General features: G+C 35.7%; 1 protein-coding gene across 8 annotated transcripts in view; it reads right to left on the reverse strand.

Annotated features, from left to right (window-relative positions):
- Tpk1 (thiamin pyrophosphokinase 1) overlaps positions 1-20,015 on the reverse strand; it is a 344,321-nt gene that overhangs the window by 160,635 nt on the left and 163,671 nt on the right. For 7 of the 8 annotated variants that reach the window (XM_063250665.1, XM_013158945.3, XM_063250660.1 and 4 more), the window contains one exon: positions 10,361-10,456. The exons of the other annotated variant lie outside the window; for it this stretch is intronic. In XM_063250665.1, coding sequence (XP_063106735.1) covers positions 10,361-10,456 — 96 coding nt within the window. The remainder of the gene's footprint in view (positions 1-10,360; positions 10,457-20,015) is intronic. 8 annotated transcript variants of the gene reach the window in all.

A 20,015-nucleotide genomic window follows, 5' to 3' on the forward strand; every position in this document is an offset into this window, starting at 1 on the left:
AATCTGTTCGTCTTATGATTCAGTTAATAAGCAAATACCTACATCATTTCCCTATATCAGCATATCTGAATGACATCTCCTACAAGAGGGACTCGTAAGGCATAGGGTATGGGTGTGTGCAAGTTGGACAAATAAGGTAAATTTGCTCTTTATGCTGTGCACTTCGTATCGTACTAACTGTTTCTCTGCAGTGTATTACAAAGCATGTAAACATTTACTAGTAAGTGAAAATGGCATCTCAATCTACTTTTAATTTAGATGGTTCTCCTTATGAGTGAAGATGAAAACACTGTTATATGTTCTTACCTTTTGCGCATTTTCCCATTGGGCTATTATAGTTTTTGTTATTGCTTTGTAAGAGCTCTTTACACATTGGGTAAATCAGTATTTTATAACATGGCTTGCAAATATGAACCTCGATTTTTTCATTTATTTGTAGTTCATCTTTGCCACAAGCAGTGGTTGCCACATGTACATAACATTTTCTTCTCTTCCCCCTTCCCCAAGCTCCATCTTTCGGTCTCCTTCCTACTTGCAAAAGATTTATCTCCTTATTTCTTTTTATTTGGTATTTAATTTATATGTCCTCTGGACTTCTCACAGGGGAGAAATCACATGGTATTTATGCGTATGCCTCTACTTTATTTCACCTAACATCATGCTTTCATTGTACATCCATTTTCCTAACAGTGTCTCAAAATTTATCCTTCTTTATACCAGAGTAGTATTCCATTATGCATAGATACCACAGTTTCTTTGCTTATTTGTCTGTTGATGGTTACACAGGCTGCTCCCAAGATTTAGCTATTAGGAATAGTTATAAACATTTGTGTGAATGTGATGCTATAGTATGATGTCTTTAACCCTTTAGGAAAGATGCCTGCAAGGAAATAGCTGCATCAAATGGAGTTTCTACTTTTAATTTTTTGAAGAATTTCCATATTGATTATACTAGTCTACATTCTCTCCAGCATCATGGTGATAGAGTACATTTTTTACCAGCTTCATCAATATTTATTATTATTAGAGTTCTTGATGATTGCCATTCCTTGCAGAGTAAGACAAAATCTGATTGCTATTTTACTTTGCATTTTTTAATGGCCAGCAATGTTTAACATTCTTTCATGTATTTATTAGGTATTCATATTTTTTCTGCTGAACAGAAAGTTTATTCATTTAAGTTCCCACTTTTTATTGGGTCTTTTACTGGTGGGAAGGTCTAATTCTTTTAGTTGTTTATATATTCTAGGTATTCGGTTTAACTGAGGTACAGCTAGCAAAAACCTTTTTCCCATTATGTAGTTTGTCTTCCAGTGTGTTGGTTGTTTTCTTTGGTGTGAAGAAGCTTTTTAATTTGATAGAACCCCATTTGTTGACACTGTTACTTTTTGTGCAACTGGAATTCTGTTTGGAAACTGCTTGCCTACACTATGACTTTAAGAGTTCTACCCATTTTATCTATCAGAAGATTGTTATGATATTCAGACCTTTGATTGAGACTTTAGTGCTTGATGAGAGATACAGGTCAGAGACAAGAAACAGACCACTTACAAGGGAACACCTATCAGAATTACAGCAGACTTCTTGGCACAAACCATCAAATCACGAAGAGCGTGTAGGGGGGGATTAAACCTTTGAAAGATAATAACCTCCAGCCAAGATTGATATATCCTGCACAACTATCCCTGGAAATTGATGGAAAAACAAGGTGCTTCCAGGATAAAGAGGAACTAGGGGAATTTGCAACCACCAATTCAACTCTACAGAGATTACTGCAGGATATTCTAAAAAAGAAAAATACGAAGAATCCAGAAATAGTGGCAGAGAGGCCACAATGAATAGAGCAGAAAACAAAATGAAGAAGACAAACTGACAACTAATGACAGAAAAAGAGCTCAACAGAAATGAGGCAGAGAAGATTGGATGATAGGAACAGCTATTTTGGAGAAAACGACGTCATAATAGGTAATGCTGATTTAGTTTCATCTTGTTTTGAAGTCTCATCAAGCTTTTGTTCTTCTGTCTCCATTGGTCTAAACAGGTTGTATCTTATTGGATCTTATTATATGTGATAGTGTAAACAAAAACTTTTATAGCCAAGGAGATTATACAGAAACCATTGTTCATTTTCTGTTAGTTGATTCTAAATACCTTATAATACTGTCATTCTCTTCAATGGTTTTACATTGTTTTGATATATCTGATGCTACAGTATATGAAGTTATACGCAAAGATTTCAAGGAAAGAGACAATATGGTAACTACTTTTATGTCTGGGTTATCTTGTGGTGAAACACTATTTTGCTTAAATGGTTATGTTTTGATCTGCGCTGTTTTGTTGTTATGCCTTCTTTTATCTCAATCTCCATTTTATTATTTACTTTTTTATTTTTATCCTTTTAATTAAGGGAAAAATAAACGAAAATAGTAGGATATATTATAGTAACCCACTTTGATTTACTATTAACTTGATTTGAAGCCCTGTGTTGCTCTCACCATCTTGTTTTGACTGATGTTCCTCTATTTTCTTTTGCTTGATAATACCAGGTTCGAAAGTTTAGGCAACAGCTGTGAAGATAGTGGGATTCATTATGACGCCCATTCTGGTTGACTATTATCTACTTTTGAAGACCTGTAATGTCTCCAATGTTTTGGTTTTGTTGGCTTTGTTCTTTACTGTTTTGTTCAATTTTATTACAACTGATGATATAGGCAACTCTATTAAAGATAGCGGGAGGTATTATGGTAACCATTGTTGATCACCTTGTATTATGTTTTTACATTATCTATTACGTCCACCCCTTTGATTTGACCGACTCTGTTCTGTTATGTCACATTTAGTTTTACTCTCTTCCTAAAAAGTAGTAAGAACTGTGGGAGCAACAAAACCCAAAATGTGTAATTGTCATTGTACAAAAGAGAGGAAAAGAAAGTGCTCTAAACGATATAACTGCATGTATATTTAAGTGTATAAGATAGATAATGATATCACTGAGTTTTGTTGGATCATTGAACAGAACTGTTTGGTCTCACTGTTTGAATATCCACTCTATAAGCTTTAATTTTGTAACTTGAACAGATATTTCTAAGATGACAATATGTAATCCATTAATTAGTGATTGCCTACTATTTATTTTTTTTCTGAAATGCTGTATAACTTATACCCTTTTTCTGCTTTTTTTTTTCTTTTTCTCCTTAAATAAAATAAAAAAAAAAGATCTTTTGCTCAGATGCCAGCCCTCTCCTGTGTGTTACCACCTTTCACAGACTTCAGGGGAGGAGAACAAGAAACCAACCATAAGCCAAGCCCCTCCCGCCAGTTGGCACCATGTATGGGCCACCAGGAGGAGAACCAGACACTAGCCCCTTCCTGGGCATGGGCTGAGAGACAAGTAAGTGACCAGCTAACCCAGAGAAACACAGGCTGAGAGGATAGCTACAGAGTTAAAATACAACTTAATGCAAGCCTAAAGCTAGTAGTCGAAACATCTATTCAGAGGATAACCATACACAAAGTAGCATCAGTGGGGGAATCTCCTTCTGAAGGTGTTAGCCATTGTTAATTCCCTATTATCTTGTTTTGAAGTTCTGTAATGTTTTCATTGTTCTATTTGGTTGAGATTTATTCTGTTTTGTCTTTCTTGATTTTATTATGTCTGATGGCATGAGAAGCTATTTCAAAGATAACAAGATATATCATAGCATCCATCTTAGATTTACTATTATCTTGTTTTGAAGTCCTTTATTGCATTTATTATTTTGTTTTTATTGGTTCTGTTCTGTTGTTTTGCTTGATTTTACTATGTCTTCAGGTATCTTCAGCTCTTTTGAAGACAATACAAGGCATTATGGTAACCACTATTGAATTCCTATCATATTATTTTGAAATCCTGTGTCACACTGTTTTTTTTTTTTTTTTTTTTTGATTGGCTTTATTCTATTTCATTATGCTTGGTTTTATTCTGTTTAAAATAAAAAGTGCCAAAAAAAAAGAAACTGCCCTAATGCACATAAATTGTGTTTTAGTATTTGCTCACGCTATTAATAGCTTAGTAGTGAATTTTAAAATACTCTATGTATAACAAACACATGTTCTTTATGTATTTAATTTGTAGTTGTTAATATTTATGTGTATATAAACAAAATTCAAGTGTTTGCTTTCATTCCTAGTACTTAGTTGATATCCAGCATAATTTGGCTTTAAAAAGTGTTTAAAAAGCAATTTGGTATAAAAGGCCAAAATGTATTGTAGATATAGTAAATGAAACTAGTATAAGTTTAAATTTCTAAACCATGTAGATAGAAATTAATGGCAACATCTCAGCCCAAATTTTATCTCTTAAAATATTTTAAAATAGCAGCAATTGAAGTAACTGATTCTATAGCCATATAAAATACTAGTGAAGATCTTAAAGAGACTTGTCATTTTTAGAGCCTTATAAGCTAGATTTATTTTTGCTTCAGTCTAAGGAATATGCACCTTACATTTTTATATGTTTGGAGAAACAGCTTTTAATGTTTTCCACTGAATCCAGTGGTTTAAGATCTTATTTGGGTAGAACAGAATTAAAAAATACGCATGTTTCTTTGTATACAATTTGGATATATTAGCTGGTGCTCAGATAATGTGAAACATGAAAGCAAAACACTGCAAAAGCAGATAGGTCAGAGGACCCTTCTGTAGAGCAGTTGAGGCAATTAGGCTTAAAATGGATAAATAAAGAGATAATGTGAGGAAATAGTTTTAAAATCAATCTTATGTTCTAGTTAGTAAACTCTTTACAGTAAGGAAAGAATGTAATCCAACTTCTTCGACATTTTAATATGATATCATAATACAAGACCCATCAAATTAAACCCCTTGGCATTCCATTTATTTATTATAATCAGAATTTCATTTCATATTAAGATTATTCCTTTATTACACTTTGATTACAAATCATATATATAACTTAATAAGTGGAAAACCATAAATATATAATTTGATAGCATTTATTAGAAGAAACAAAGATTATTTGATAATGTTTTTATGTATTTTAGGAATAAACTTTATTTTCTTTATAATCTTATATTGAGACAGGAGAAATTACAGAGGGAAACATGATAATCTACTGTTTCTCCAGCTTTTACTTGAAACCAATATACTTCTAGAATAAGTGCAAAATCAGATGGAAGCTCACAGAAACTCTATTTCCTCAGATTTAACAGACAGTAGCTAGCCTTATTCTTGGAAATATGTTCTAAGACCCTGCTGATTGTTGGACATCATGGGTCTTATCAATCCCTATGCTTACTATGCTTCTCTCCCCCAAAACAGACACAGCTATAATAAAATTTAATTTGTAAGTTAATCACAGTATGTGATTAATAACAATAACTAATAATAAGAGTAATAACAATATGTTAAAATAAAAGTGATGAGAATATGGACAGTTTCTCTCTCTTACTGTATCTAATACTATTTTTTCTTCTTGTGACATAAAGTAAGTCAATGCTAAAGGTAAATAAAGTAGGAACTATGGTATGGCAAGCTTTAGGCTATTACTTCAACACAAGCCCTGTGATACTATGACACTTACTCTAGTAATAAAGATTATTAGATTACTAGGAAGTTACTATATCTGTAAAAAAACAATTTAGTTCGCAAAAAATAAGCATTCAGCATAATTTTCATTCTTTTCACAAATTCTGCATCAGATGATATATGCAATCGTGGCCATCTTCCTTACACAAATATGAATGTTGCCATCTTCATCAGAATAGGGGAAAAAATTAAGTTTGTGGACCAAGGTACCACTGTGTGTGTGTGTGTGTGTGTGTGTGTGTGTGTGTGTGTATGAATGACAAAGCAGTGATTCATATTCCAGATATCCCAGAGGTACAAAAGGCACAGTGTCAACTTTCAGCATGCTACTCAGAATGGTACAATATTCTAAAAAAGAGAATTGTTTATTTCTGGAATTCTCTGTTTAATATTTTCAACTACAGCTGATCATAGATCACTGCAACTGCAGAAAATGAAACTACAGATAAAGGGTAAATGAATATATTCATTTTATTTCAGTCTAAATGAGAGTTGTGTAGGAAACTTTTTACTGTAGCGTAGCTTCACTCTATGCTTTTTTAAACACTGAACTAATCATCATAAACTCTACCAGAAATCTCCTCAAACTATTTGCCATCAGCTCACCGAAGGTGAAGGAGTTAAGATCACACCACCACCAAAACATCACTACAATATATTGAATATTTAAGTTAAAATCACTTTAAAACCAGCAGATACACAAAACATCACTCTATCAAACAGTTTCCTAACAGGAGATAAATTTCGCATGTGGAAGACACAATACCTTTATCGTTAAGCATGAGAAATTAACAACAAAACAGCTGTACAGGGCTTGTTAAAAGAATTTATCGGTTAAATAGCACACATATTTAGTTATTTCTTCACAATTTAATATTCTCTGTCCAACCCAGGATATAAGTAATTCATATAAGATTCCTTTTATTTTAATTTTAGGGAAAAGGGTAAAACAAAATTTCATAATAACATCATAGAAGAATAACAGTAGTCAACATATTGCATATTATTTAAAGTAGTTACCCAGAGTTCAAGACAAGGGCATAAAAATTCCCCAATCAATCTTAGTACAAACGTTTCATTTCTTTAAGCTAAGAGCCACCAATAGTATTGTTAATTTAAGTAACTGATTCTAAGTGCCATTCATTTCTTTTTGATAGCTTCTGTGTCCTCTAACATTTGTATCTCTTTGCTATTATTAATCTGTCTTATGTCAGTTTGATTCTGAGGCTCAGGTAGGACCCTGCGAAGAAGAAAACAGAGTTCTCTTACTCTCACAAAGACTCTCTGTTTACCCTACACACTGCAAAACCTCCTCAAACACTCTTCTTTCCTTGCTGCAAACTCATTTGTTTGCTATGTTTCAGCACCTCTGAAATCTATTATGTTGTGCTCTCATAATCTATTATGTTGTGCTCTTCTTTGTGTTCCTTTAGAGCACAAAACATACCAAATACTCACAAAGTACCTCCTCTATACAAATGCCACCATTAAGTTTCCAAGGAGCAGATATGGCCCTAGTCCATGGGCTGCATAATCAATCCAGGAACAAAAACTCCAAGAAAACACTTAAAATTAATTAACAAAATGATTAAAATGGTTCAGAATGATCTTAAGGAAAAATAAAGGGCGGCATTGAAATATAGAGCAGTAGAAGAGGGACAGTTAAGAATAGTCAGACAAATGTTGCAGGCAGAGAGAGAGTAGGAGGGAGGGAAGGAGAGAGAGAGGGAGAATAAAGGTATGAGAGAGAGAGACAGAGAGAGGGAGGGAGGGAAGGAGGGGAGAGGGAGAGACAGAGACAGAGAGAGAGAGCAGAGAAAGAGAGAGAGGAGGAGGAGGAGAGAGAGTAGGAGGGAGGGAAGGAGAGAGAGAGAGAGAATAAAGGTATGAGAGAGAGACAGAGAGAGGGAGGGAGGAAAGGAGGGGAGAGGGAGAGACAGAGACAGAGACAGAGACAGAGACAGAGACAGAGAGAAAGAGAGAGCAGAGAAAGAGAGAGAGGAAGAGGAGGAGAGAGAGCAATCCAGACCGAAAGGCTAACATGTAAAAACACCTACAGGTAAAGAAGTGGTGGGAGGAGTCAGACATATTTCAGGAAAGACTAACGCTTGACAATGTCAGAGAATGTACTGGGACCACACTGCCTGGGCAATAATGTATTTCTCTGCAAGCAAGAGCTCACTTTAGGCTAAGCAGAGGGCAGTGAGCTCCTGTCATCCAACCACAAATTCTTTAGAATGCAGCACTTCATGCCACAGAGCCCATGACAACTCGTGAGCCACATCTGCACTCCCCCTGAGCAGCTTCTACTCTATCACAGATAAATTATAGGCATTGTTGTTTCTTCCCAGTGTGAATCTCCCATCAGGTACCCATGCTCAGGATTGCCAATGGATTACATATGTCCCTCATATTTTATTTGAGATCATCCCATCTTCCCCAATGTGAAGCTCTTTCTGGACTCCAGTCTTGTGGAGTCTGAGATAGGATTCTTAGAGCCAAACCTGAAATGGGAAACAAGGAGTATCTCAGTGAAACAAGCCGAGGCAGGGCTGGAAGAGGAGTGTCCTCAGAGGCTGCCAAGGGGTCCACAGCCACCCAAATTAAGCATTTATTGTTTCTAATATTCTACTCATGAACATGGAGGAAGACAAGGAACAAGAAACCTTGAAGAGAGTGACAACAGAGTGCGGATGATCCACTGGAAAGTGCAAAGCTTAAAAGCTTGGAAAGGTATTCCATATTTATAATGTGAATCATAAACAAAAACAACTGAAAGATTTGAAAAACTTGCAGTTTTTCAAAAAATATTTTCATAAAAGAAGCACAAGTAAACTTGAAGTCACAGAGGATATGGCTGTTGAAGATATTAGCACCATTAAAAAGAAACTTTTTGCATTAGGCCAAAGAGAAAGACATCTTGAAGACAACTTGGGAATCAGCAAGGTGAGGTCCCACATTGTAGACCTAAGCTTGTTAAAACATGAAGTCTTTTAAAAGTCTTTGCTTTGAGAAAAGAGGTCTCAGGCATTCTGCTTATTCAGAGATACCTACAGAAATGTGTTCCCATGTCCATCCAACCAAACAATCATAAGCCACTGCAGCTATGTTTCAAGGGGACCTTGTCATTGCTCACACTGGTAGCAGGCTTTGCTATCATTCACATGATGTTGATTTTGCAGGCCTGTAGAATGCAGGAGTTACAGAATCATGCAAGCTTCCTCCCAGATTTTAAAGACTTGGAAGTCCACACAGTGTTTGACAAGTTGGAAGTCAGTACCAGGAGCCTCTCAAACAGCCATGTGTGACATTTTGGGTATGAGGCTAAAGTGGCACTGGAAACCACAGGAAGTTTGAGATTTTAAGGATGTGGAATATCATAGAAGACAACTGAAGTTAGTGAGCCGCGTCAGCCCAAGAGAGAGGCCATCTGAGGAGCAATCAGAAAGGCCATAGGAATGAGGCTGGCTACATCTTGTAGAAATTATATCAGTCACCACATCCTCTGGATACTGGTCATGGAACTATAGGACTTAATGTTTGCTTGCTGGCTTTTCTTTCTTGCTCTGGTCCTGTTACTTTCTGTTCCCGTTTCTTCCTTTTGCAGTGGAAATGGTTAATGGTTAACAGTTTAACTGGTGCCACTGTGTCTTGGTACATAACTTTTTTTTTTTAATTTTACAGGTATTTTCAGGTAAAGACTTGCTGTGAATCTGCGAGGAGACTGAACTTGGGATTTGAGCAGTGCTGTGATGACTGAGACTTTGGGAAAAGAAAATGCATTCTATATGGCAGTATAACTACATAACATTGGATAAAATTATGATCCTGTTGACTCCATTTGGAGATTATTATTTAAGGAGATGTGTTTGGATGTCAAGTTAACAATGGTTACACTTGTAATGGTGAATCTTGGATGACTTGAGAGATACTTAAGAGATAGTAAAAGACACTTTCAGAAGTGTCTGCAAGACTCATGGTGCATGATCTTGGAGGCTCTCTCTGGTCACTGCACCCTTTGTCTGTGTGTTCTTCCAATGCAGTTTGGGTGCTATGAGTTGAGCAGCTTTCCCCCAACATGCCCTTCTGCCATGGTGTCCTAGAGCCAGCTGACTATCAGCTGAAACCATGATCCAAAATAAATCTCTTCTACTGCAGGCCAGAATAAAAAGAATTTAAGAGATTTCGTATATCATTTCAATTATTATCATAAATGTAGCAAAATAGAGGCTTAATTATTAACTAATGAATATGATTAAATATTTGGTGCTAGATGAAAACTCATTACTCAATACCTTAAAGAATATGCAAATAGAAAGAAGGAAATTCTTCTCCCACTTAAAAAAAGTAAGGGTGATACATCTGTGTTGACACAAGAGATACAAAGATGGCTGATGGGTCAAGTCAAAGGATATTTCTCTGTTTCACTTGTGCATACAATATGTAAAGAGATATATTACAAAAACCACATACATCCCTCCATAGCAACAACAAACTAGAGATGAACAGTAAGTTCTGGTCCTGTACATGGCCCAGTTCACTCCCTTTATACCTTATCAGTATAAGATGTTTGTATTTGTGACCTTTGATTAACATGTGACTGCTAATGTTTTAGCAGCCCAATAGAAATTTATTTCATATATAGCAAACCACATGATATTAAACCAAAAAGAACATCTCAAAACTAATAAACATTTCAGATAAGTCAGAGCTTTCAACCGGGTATTTTAGAACCTTGGTGAGACGACTTTTGGCCACTAAGCAATGCACAGCTTACCTGTAGGCCTTTTTTCTCTATCTTTTTTTGAAGTACTTGAAGGCACTTGGTAAAGTCAGTGTGATCTTGATCAGGAGTTAAAATAAGCTCACACCCCTACGTGTTGAAGAAAAAGGAAAAGTAAGAATAAGTAAAGATTTCAGGGCTGGGGATTTAGCTCAGTGACACAGCACCTGCCTGGCAAGTGCAAGGTTGTGAATTCGATCCTTGGTACCAAAAAATAAACAAGGAAACAAAACAAACAAATGAAGATTTCAGGCTTATGAACATGACCAAGAACTATACAAGGAAAGACAAGTTAACAGACATATCCTATTCATACTGTGTGGTTCTGCTATCAATAGAATCATTCTCACTGTCTTTTTATTTCACATAACAGGACATTTAACAAACAATGCTAGAATCTTACAATAAAGCGCTGATGATGGCAATCGTTTTCATGAAGAAAATATAGATGATACATTAATGGTCTTTAGAAACAGTGATGAAATGATATTAAAGATAAACATAAGGACCTTGTGTAAGTATAATTTATATTCACATGGAATTATCTGAAATCAAAATGAAAGTATTTCCAAAAAATTAATTTTTTAAGTAAACTTCATACGTGTACTTACATGGAAGGAAAAGCTAATATTGATACTGAAGTAATGATATAATTTTACATTTTATATAAAATCAAGTGAGCTATTGTGTAAATTTCCTTATAGCCTCTTCTCATATGAAAAGCAGCACACAGCTATGCACCCATAAATGTCTCTTGTATTGTTGTTAAGACATAAGGAGAATTTGTAAATTCTTTGCCTTGTCTACAGTACATAGCCTACCTATGGAATAACGCTGGAACGCATTTATAAATGCAAAGCTATAAAAATTCCAAATTGTTGTTACTAGTGAACTTAGATGCCTGGTGAAACTGAACTTTTGAAATGAGTCCTTTGCCTTCAATGTCTCTGGGAGGCGAATGTCCCTAAAACCAGATCACGATGACACTTCATACTTCTTAATTCAGGGATAAAACAATTCTTGGACTCTGACAAACAGCTGAGTCAAGGAAAGTTAAATATAATCTACTATAAAAAGTTGCCATTCAAAGAGTTTTCAAGGATACAAAACACCCATATTACCTCTTAAATTATTCTAAGAACCGTTCTCAGTAGATTTAAAAGTTCTGCTTTTACCTCAAGGTCTTTTTAACTGTGTCAAGTACAATCTGTGCTTCACTCATTTATGGCTATCCCATGATATAGTAGTTACCAATGGAAAAATTAACCTCTGTCATCCAGAAATGTATTGTGCTCTAAAAGATGCATATGTCATCTTTACAAGATTGTCTACATACACTTCCTTGATCCTAAAGAACATTGAAATTTACTACATAATCACTAAGCAAGGGCATAAAGAAGTGACTTGTTTCAGGCTAGCATGTGTAAGAAAGAAGATCTGAGCATATGCCACAGCATTTAGGAATATCAACAGGACTGAAGAGACTACATTTACCAAAACAGAAATCATCACCCTGAAAGTTCCTTGAGGGCAGGAACCATTTTATTCATTATTGTTTCTAGTGCCTGGCATGAATATGTAATATAGTAAGTGTTCGATACATATTTAAATAATAAGCTTAGGAAACAGAAATGCATTTTATTAAATGTAAAAATTTACAGATCTTTACAGAAGTGTACACTAACAAGGTGCTAGGACAGTGGTGACATGCATGCCACTGCTGGCAATTTGTTATCAATGAAAGCTCTTAGAGGTTTCCCATCACTGGGCTAGGACAGAGGAATGTCCTATTGCCAATAAAACAGGTATGACCATGGAAAACTGAAAATTTTTAGTGATTTGATGTTTTCTTTAAAACAAAACTGGAAATCCTATTCAAGGACCTGAAAGATAATAAATGGAATTTGGCCAATTGGGAAAGTATAAGATTTTTTGATAAATAGTTGACCACACTAACAGAAATACACATTTTCATTTCAAATAATGGAGAAATTTTCCTAAAACCTAAACAGCAAAAATTTTTAGAACAGTCTAAAGATGTCAAGATTTGAGTACAAATTTTAAAGTACTGCTATCTTTGAATTTCTTTAGCCAAATCAATTTTTTTGATACAAACATTTTGTGAACCAGAAGATAACTCTTTTTATAGTATACCTTTTGTATGTATTTTTGTACGTATATTTAACAAGTTGCTTTGATGAATATACAAAACTGGATTATTATTTAATATGACATTTTATTAATCTTGGCTTATTATGCATTGGAAAGATTTAGATTAATGTCAAAGATTTCAGTATAAATCAATATACAAGTTATTCTAATTTTGTTTTATCCTAAGAGATTGTTTTCTTTTGTTGGTTAGTGTGGACATTTGAAATTCCATGTGGAGTTTGGAAGTAAGCTCTGTTTGCTAAAGCAGAGATTTATCAGGAAACCCCGTCTTGTGATGAAGTAAGCCTCTATTTATAGCGCAACAATTCCAAATTGATTCTATACTCTGTTCTGTCTATACAGTGTATGCAACTATAGTGACTGCCAAGGGGATAGGTTATCCCTCGATCCGAGCTCCCCTGACAATAAGCACAGTCGGGTACATGCCAGGAAGCCAGAGTGATGAGTTCGTCCTGGAGACCAAGCAGCACAACTGTTCCCCTCCAGAGCCAGGAAGCAATGCTTGATGTGAGGACCAGAGCTTCTCCAGGAAAACCAACGGCTCAAACAGCAACTCCTAGGAGAACCCACAATGCCTCAACACCTCTACGCAGCTTCCTTCTCCTCCATATCTCTATTTATGCTGGCAACTTTGCTCAGGGGGAACATCTACACTTCGCACCATGGTGATTTAGTTCTGCTGGCGTTAAGTTGACCACCACTTTCCAATCCACAACACACACACATCTCGCATTAATACAGAAATAGTGGCCTATTCAGCTTCTGGAGCATTCTGACAGAGCAAATGTATAAAGAAGTAAAACATGTAACCAGTACAGATGAATCATACATTCAGGAGTTACAGAATCACACCAATAGTATAACAGCACAGAACCTCAGACACTGGTTCTAGGACCTCTGGAAATATAAATAGCTATATTAATAAGATGCCATAGTATCAGTAAGAAGCTTACTTATATCCTCCTGTGGCATCCAGTGGTGGAGGTGGGAGGGTTTATGACCCTGTTTCTCTTCATGTTCTTGCCTCACTCCAGTGAAGAATAAAAGAGTGGGACATGGAGGAGTCAGGACTGGTAGAGTGTGAAGTGAAAGTTTATTTTTCAAGTGTGGCAGATGCAGAGAAAGCAGAAGAGCTACCTTAGCAGCAGAGTGGTGCTACAAGACAGCGGACATCCTGCTTGGGATGACCTAAGGAGTATGCCATGTGTCTGTACTTATAGGGGCAAACTGTTTTGTTGACCAGTGTGGGCTGATACATAGGGTGCTGTTTTTGTTTCTGGGAAGGGACAAGGTCACGTTATAGTAAATTTAGGTAACACTTTCAAAAAGAATACAGTAGGGGGCATTTCTTTTTAAGCACATGATACACAACAAGCATGTGATGGTCTTGAGATTGTCAACCACAGATAGTCATGTGATGATTTTACCACATTGGTCATCTGTGTTTTGCCCTGGACTTTTGTTTACATTCCACTATTCTTTCCCTATACTTCCATGTGCTTAAAATCATCTGCATATTATTTATAATACCTCATACAATGTAAATTCCATGCACATAACAGTTATACTGCATTATTTGGCAAAAACAATGACATGGAAAAATTTTATACAGGTTCAATATCACTACAGTTTTTTTTCCTAAATTATTGTTGATTCTTGGTTGGTTGAATTTTAGGATGTGGTATCTTTGTACAACTCAGGCAATGCATGCATACAATGCTAAAGACATGTTAATTACTTTACATGTGTCTTGGCAAAGCTTTTGTTAAAGTATGAAGGGAATACAATGAACTTTTTCAGTTTCAGGCTTAAGGACCACAGGAGAGTTGAACTGTACAGGTTACACTTCTTAATCTGAGTGGCAGTTACAAAGATATTTGTTTTAGACAGGAGATACACCACAGTGGTAGGGACTTACCTACCACACATGAAGCTCTATGTTTGAACTCTAACACCACCAAAACCAAAATAAAAATATGTAATAAGTATGACTTTTGATTTTATAATGTACATGTTAAACATTTCATACTGTTTATTTTGTTTGTTTGTTTATGATAGGGTCTCCTATAAAGTCCAGGCTGGCCTTGGGCCCACTTTGTAGCACAGGCCTGTCTTGAACTCGCAACAACCCTCCTGCCTCAGCCTCCCACTTGAATACTGTATTTTTTTAATCACATAGCATTTATTAGCAAGAAGGACAGATAGTGCCAATTCACCAAGTACCAAGAAAAGATTTAAATATCCATTAAATTTGGTCCATGATCAAGTGGATTCCCTTTTCTACCCTTCCCACAAGGTGGTACAAACCTACAATGACAGAAAATTTATAACTAGCCCCTTTGACATCTAAATAATTCTATTAAAATTCAATAAAAATTTTATATGAAATTGTAGTGTATCTTCTTTTACTGTCCTATAACAGCTATTAAGTTTACTTGCTGTGATCATATAGAAAATATTTTGTATTTCTTTTGATTTCTTTTGTATTTCTTTTAAACTTACATTGTTGTTTTCTCATGTTTATTCGACTGATCCTAATTATAAGTTTATTTAAGATCCAGAGCCCAACCAGTTACATGGAGTATCACTCTCAGCTTCAGGGGACACTCAATAGACATGACAAGCTTGGGTTCCCCAGGTGCCCCATGTCTCAGGACAACACAGAGCCCTTAATCATGAAGTAAGCCATCTCCTCAATCCTGAGTATCTCAAGCCCCGCCATCTCCAAGTGGGACATATTTGGAGACCCTCCAGGGGATTCCCTAAATCACAGATAACACGACTCCCAATATAGGCAATGCTTGTAAAACAAAGTTTAATTTATAAGTTGAGCATGGTAAGAGATCAACAATAACCACTAATAAAATAGATTATAAGTATATATTGAGATAAAATGTATGTGCATGTGGTCTTTATCTTATTGTACTAGCCTCAGTTTTTTATGGCAATGTAAGATATCATAATAGCTGCAAATATTATAAAGTGAGGCAATGTATCACTAAACCATCACATAAGGGTTAACAGAATCCTCAATGGCCAGTCTGATACGTTAGACAACACCAAGCAACCAATGGACAGGTAATGTATCTAACAGGGAGCCAGTCAACAAAGGGATGACTACGGCTCAGACAGGACAGAGAGAGATTGCAAGAAATACCAACATACCACCAATAATGGGCCCAGTTTAAACTTATGAATTGTTTATTGCTAGAATTTTCTATGTCATAGTTTTGGACTGCAATTGAATTCAGGTAAGTACAAATGAAACCACAGATAAATGAACTACTATACTCAACAAGCCACATTCTTAAAAAAACAGGGAAAGAAAATGTCATAAAGCATTACGTATTATAAATGGTTTCAAGTACAAGAGTATACATTCTGCAATAAGAAAATAATTCAAAATGATTTATGTCAAAGTGACAAAGTACTTACAAATACAACTATTTGCCTGCATGTTTTAAAATTCAAACTGCATTGGATCTAGTTCTGGCAATAAAGTAGTTTCTCTGAAAACTGCTACAAAAGAATCATGTATGGAAACATGCAAAGAAACTCTATGTACATGGTATAATATAAGTAATGAAGTTTTAGGAAGCATATAAATCATGCCGTGAAAACAACAGATTGAGGTGCACAGAAACTCAGGCATAATAAATTAGAAAATGGCAGTAATAATAATTATAAATATTTTCTTAAGTTTGTACAGTAAAAGAGGCTTATTCACATAAAATTTATATATATATATATATATATATATATATATATATATATGCCAGTAGGTATTAAATATAAAAAAATTCAGTGATACTAGCCACCAAGAAAAAGTCTATTATTTAATAACTGTAGAATTAAAAAAATTGCTAAATAAATGAAAAAAAAACAAAAATTAAAAACAAAGGCTAACAGTAACTGGAAGTAAAGGATACAGGGAGAAAGCATTTGTAGCTGATAAAGTCAAACAGTTGCCTAAAGAACATACTAACAGATGCTTAGGGGTTTTCTACCACATAATGACTGTATGATCACCACCACCACCACCAGGCAAGATGAAATCATGTATGAAACGGATGTTGCTGTGTGCATGCTCGGTGTGCTTGCTATGCAAAGTTGAAACAGCTTGATAATTGATGCTTTTCATTCAGAATGGTATCTCAATCTCTTTATAAGCAAAAATCAGTCATTAGAAGACCTCTTAATTCAAACAAAAGCTAAACAAGCCCCTTAGTTTAACATTTTTGTGACAGAGTAAAGCTAACCAAAATAATGAAACACCTCAAATCTAAAATCAAATAGGTCATATTTCACATCCTAGTTTTGAGTGGTATTCTTCCTTTCTTTGTATGTAAAAATGTGACTGCCAGAATTGATCAGTGTCCCCACACTGGCACACCTGCTTACAAACCAAATTTTACATCAGTGCTAAAAACATAGAGTCTAAAGTATAGAAACCTGAATTAGATATTTTCTCCTGGTAATATGAGGGAATTGGTCTTTTTATTTTTTCCATATTCTTCGTATTTCTATAAAGCTGGTTTAGTGAAAAAAAAAAAAATATTGCTTCCTCAGCTTCCACTGTTATCAGGTAATAGCACCTGAGTATTTTTGTGTGTTACAGTCAGAACAGTTTATGTCCTTGACCACTTCGGAGGGTTTAGAGATGAACATAGGCCACAATTCTGGCCAAAGAAAGCACAAAAAAATGTTACGTGTGCATGAACCACCAGACGAAATGTATGCCCTTAGCAGAAAATATGCTAGTGGGGTGCATGCCACACAATGAGAAGGCAGCCTGGTATGCCAGGACCCACAGCACAGTGCCTGCAATGGAGGCTGGCATGGTAGCTGGAGAATTAAGAACTAGAACAAGGCTATGGAGAGGGTTTCGTTAGCCCAACTGCAGCCACCACTGCCGTTTTCAGTTCCGCGATGCAATGAATAAACTTTTGTTCTAGTTTGTGTTTTGCAGCTGGTAGTTTTCTATTGCTTACAATATAAACAATCCTTATGACCAGTCTTACTACATATGTAGCAAATATTAATTTACATGGCTTAAGCATAAGACATCTAGAAAATCATCTGTTCCTTCCCTTCAATGTATTATATGCATTTAGAAATGAAATGAATATTAGGTGGGTCAATATTTAGGTTTCTATCTGTCATTCGGTGTCAGTATCTAGGAATTTAAAATGTAAGAACTTATAACTTGTATATATTTTGAGACCAGGAAAAAATAAACATTGGATAAAGTGTACAGGTATAGAAGAAAAAGGTAAAGGATCCCTAAATACACGATATGTTGGCATAGTACTAGCAAATATTTTATTATTGGGTGATGAATTTGCACTAATCAAGTACTATGATAATAGTGTTATGGGTGTGTCTCAGTGGAATGTGCCTGTCTAGCATGCATGAAGCCTGGAGTTGTATCTCAAGCACACTAATTTAAAACAGTACTGTCTTTATGATAGTGGTCATTCTCATTCAGCCATTTAAGCATGGATAGAAACTTACAATACACTGAAATTTACCACAAAACATAGAATATTAACATTTTAGGATTTTATCCCTATAGAGTTACACACAAGATTTAAGAGCATGGTTGAAGTTTATGTAGAAGCAACTGTAAGGACCAAATTTGCATGTTTTTGCATATATATATATATATATATATATATATATATATATATATATATGATTAACCTTAATTGCCAACAAAATTGGCCTGGATTAGTAAAACACAGTCCTGTGTGTGTCTGAGTGAGTCATGAAGTCATGAACTTGGGTCTGTATCCAGTTTCTCCCTCTCCTCTCCAGTACTGTTCTCTGCTGAGTTTCCAGCCACCATGAACCAAGTATCTTTTCTCTTCCATGCACTCCCACCATGATGTTTCTGCCATGAAGCCAGCCAACCAAGAAATGAATCACCTTAAAAGTGAGCCAAATTAAGCCTCTACTCCTGTACAATGTGGTGTTTGCTATTGTGTCTCAGCAATGGGAAAGCTAATATTGAAAATTTATACCAAAAAAGGAGGGACATTGCTGTGACTGTACTTCATCATTGGTTCAGAAATCTTGAGAAATGGTTTATGTAGGAGTTTGGAAAGGTTTGAAGTAGTACACTAGAGAAACCCTAATTGGTGATTCTGTCCAGGCTCAGAAGACTAGAATCCTGATAGGATTAAAGACAATAAAGGCCAGGCTCAAGAGGGGTCAGCCGAGAACAGAGAACAGACTTCACTGGTAATTAGACCATAACCATGTGTGTTGTACTATTGCAAAAAACTGTCCACATTTTTCCCATGTTCTAGACTTTGCAGCAGAGATTAAGTGTAGTGGACTATTTGATCTGGATAAGGAAAGTCCATGGCAGCTCAATATTCAGGCTGTGGTATGGATACTCCCATCTGCTTTCAGCCATATTTATAGTGAGAGTTGGGTACAAAAAGAAGAACTGAAAATTTTGAAAAAATGTAAGTTTTGTCCCAAAGGATCCATGTGTAAACATAGGACCAAAGAAGGTATGGTAGCTGAAGAGATGAACAAACCTAAAAAGAAATCAAGTACTTTGAGCAGGGACAGGAAAAGAGATGCTTTACAGGCATCTCAGAAGTCAGCAAGACCGATAACCATCACAGGCTCACGAAGGCAACAGTATCAAACTTTCATCTGAGAAGAGAGTTCACATAACCATGTATTAGAAAGGTCTCCTAGAAATTGGTTCCTCAGGATGCATTTCAGCATGGCCAGCCATCAGGCACTCAGAGGCTGACTGCTGCAGCCACTGTCTCAGGGGACCTGGCTACTGCTTCCTTGACAGAATCTTTTGTCATACTCCACACGTTGCTGGTTTGAGAAGCAAACAGAGTACAAGAGGTGTGGATTTAGGAAGATTTTTACCCAGATTTGAAGAAGACTGAAAAGTCAGGCTACGTGCCCAATGGTCCTGCAGCTATGGGAATAAAGCCAAAAGTGCAATGGAAAACCCAGCAGGTTAGACATGTCAAAAATGTAGTATGTTTGCTGAAGAAATCTGCAGGCAGTGAGCAAAGGCTGCCTAAGATGAAGGCCATTTGGGTTGCAACAGCAAAGGTATAGATATAGATATAGATATAGATATAGATATAGATATAGATATAGATATAGATATATAGATAGATATGTAACTTCATATTTATCAATCTACTTTGTGATTATTAAAATATGAATTAAAATATTAGCTGTAAGCTAATATTGTAATTAGCTGTAAGCTAATTTGTTCACTGCTGTTTGTCTAATGCAAAATCTCAGCACACTGATTAGCAGGTAAGAACCATTCAGCAATGAACAAAGGCACATGTGAAGGCACAGCCCATGAGATATATTGCCCTCCTCAGCCAGGAATCAACAAACTTCTCCTGTGAGAGACCAGATAATAATTTTCTTAGGTTTTGCTGATCATCAGGCAATTGTCCTAAATATCAGACTGCCTCATGAG

Source organism: Cavia porcellus, unplaced genomic scaffold (assembly GCF_034190915.1).
Source record: "Cavia porcellus strain 051 isolate PalLab524CR breed Dunkin Hartley unplaced genomic scaffold, mCavPor4.1 scaffold_6, whole genome shotgun sequence".
In the NCBI taxonomy this organism is placed as follows: Eukaryota; Metazoa; Chordata; class Mammalia; order Rodentia; family Caviidae; genus Cavia; species Cavia porcellus.